Genomic DNA, 1873 nt, shown 5'->3' on the forward strand with positions numbered 1-1873 from the left:
AGGAGTTTCTCGGGTTTTAGGTCATAGTCTCCCTGTCATCTCTTCCAGGTGGCCAGAGGACCGTGGTAACTGCAGGGGCGGGGACGCCGCCTCCCGGGGCTCTAAGTCCTCCCGGCCGAAAGGGGGCACCCACAGCCACGCCTTTCCCGCCAACTCCTCGAGTGCTCCAGCCCCGACTCGCGCAGCCGCCTCGGGAGCCCTCAGGACAATTCCTCTTCCGGGGCAGCGCGGAGGCGCGTGCGGGACCCGGATGCAGACGGGAGGGCAGCTATATAAGCGCCTCGCAGGCCTCACGCCTTCCTCTTTGAGGAAGACGCGGTCGCAGGTCCGGCGGTGCTTTAGACGCCCCGCTTGTGCTCCTGACTCACCGCTGTTCGCTCTCACCGAGGAACAAGTCGGTCAGGAAGCCGCGCCGCAGTCATGGTGAGGCGGGGGTCGGCACCGCGCGGTTGGGGACGCGGAGGGACACGGTCCCTTCTGGGGACGGATTCCGGGATGGGAGGAAGCGGTGGGAATACGAGCCCCACTTACTCTGTGGAGGAGGTCGTGAGATGGTAGAGGAGCCTGGGAAGTCCCTTTAAGGTCGTTTCCAGGCTTTTAAGAAATCTGTCTTTGTTTGTGTAATGATAGGCTTTTAAAGACACCGGGAAGACACCCGTGGAACCGGAGGTGGCGATTCACCGAATTAGAATTACTCTCACCAGCCGCAACGTAAAATCTTTGGAAAAGGGTCAGTATGGTATTTTCAGGTTGAGACCTGTGGGCAAAAAATAGAACGAACTTGTTTTTGTTGCTGTACAGGATTGACTCAGGACTCAAGTGACAAGTTGCTTAACTTAGAAAAGGCAAAGGAGAAGGATCTATGCTTAACTGTTACGGTGTTTTTTAAACCCTTGTTGGCGATGAGGAGACGATTACTGTGTTGAACGATGATGATAGTTTTATACGCTATTCTGAGCCAGCATCAGCTAAAATTACTAACGCTCTGACTGTTTTGAAAGAACTGAAAAGATGCTTTTTTTTTTTTGTAGTATGTGCTGATTTGATCAGAGGCGCAAAAGAAAAGAATCTCAAAGTGAAAGGACCAGTTCGGATGCCTACCAAGGTGAAGTAAATCGGGGGGGAGGGGAGGAACACAAACTAAAAGAAAAATTGTTGGTAAAACTTGGTTCATGTCCAGTGCCTGATTTTCACAGCTAACTGTGAAACTGTTTCTCTTGGGTGGGGTATGGTGCTTTTCTAAGGGCACTGTCTTGGCTGAGGAAAACTAATTTGCGGTCATAAATAGATGGTGATTTCGGTAAAAAGGAATGATGCTTTGGGAAGTATTAACAAATGAAATAAGGAAGTACTAGTTTTGTAGGTGTTCTAGGGATAAGCATAAAACCATAAATGCTTGGTTTCCTTTGTCTTTTGTTGCAGACTCTGAGAATCACTACGAGAAAAACTCCTTGTGGTGAAGGCTCTAAGACTTGGGATCGTTTTCAGATGAGGATCCACAAGCGGCTCATTGATTTGCACAGTCCTTCTGAGATTGTTAAGCAGATTACATCCATCAGTATTGAGCCAGGAGTTGAGGTTGAAGTCACCATTGCAGATGCTTAAATCAACCTTTTTAATAAATTGATAATCCATTGTTAAGGCTTGTTGACTTTTTTCCTAAATACCCACGTATTTTAGGAGTACAGAGTTGTACTACAAAATCCTTGTCCACCTTTTGCGTAGTGAAAATTAGGTTAATATTCTAGGGATGGGTGGTCTGTCCTGTTTTCATTGTATCTTAAGAGGCCACTAAAGCAATTGGTTCTTGACATCACCTGAAAACTAAGTTGTATTAACTAAATACATGGAGACATTAGCATTGATGAATGTA

The 1873-nt window shown here is 47.5% G+C and overlaps 1 protein-coding gene across 1 annotated transcript; it reads left to right on the plus strand.

Moving 5' to 3' along the window:
- Positions 1–225: 225 nt before the first annotated feature.
- LOC111155423 (ribosomal protein S20) lies at positions 226–1641 on the plus strand. The gene is made up of 4 exons (XM_022515570.1): positions 226–423; positions 631–730; positions 1032–1105; positions 1423–1641. Exons 1-4 carry the CDS (start codon positions 421–423, stop codon positions 1603–1605), a joined length of 360 nt encoding a protein of 119 aa, XP_022371278.1. The 5' UTR covers positions 226–420; the 3' UTR covers positions 1606–1641.
- The last annotated feature ends 232 nt before the right edge of the window (positions 1642–1873 follow it).

The sequence above is a fragment of the Enhydra lutris genome, unplaced genomic scaffold (assembly GCF_002288905.1).
Source record: "Enhydra lutris kenyoni isolate GAN:26980312 unplaced genomic scaffold, ASM228890v2 scaffoldscaffold41, whole genome shotgun sequence".
In the NCBI taxonomy this organism is placed as follows: Eukaryota; Metazoa; Chordata; class Mammalia; order Carnivora; family Mustelidae; genus Enhydra; species Enhydra lutris.

What these genes read in the sequence shown, in the direction of transcription:
- LOC111155423 (XM_022515570.1), top strand. An exon ending in CGTAAAATCTTTGGAAAAGG is followed by an intron (nt 731 to 1,031) that starts GTCAGTATGGTA and finishes TTTTTTTTGTAG; the next exon opens with TATGTGCTGATTTGATCAGA. An exon ending in CAGTTCGGATGCCTACCAAG is followed by an intron (nt 1,106 to 1,422) that starts GTGAAGTAAATC and finishes CTTTTGTTGCAG; the next exon opens with ACTCTGAGAATCACTACGAG.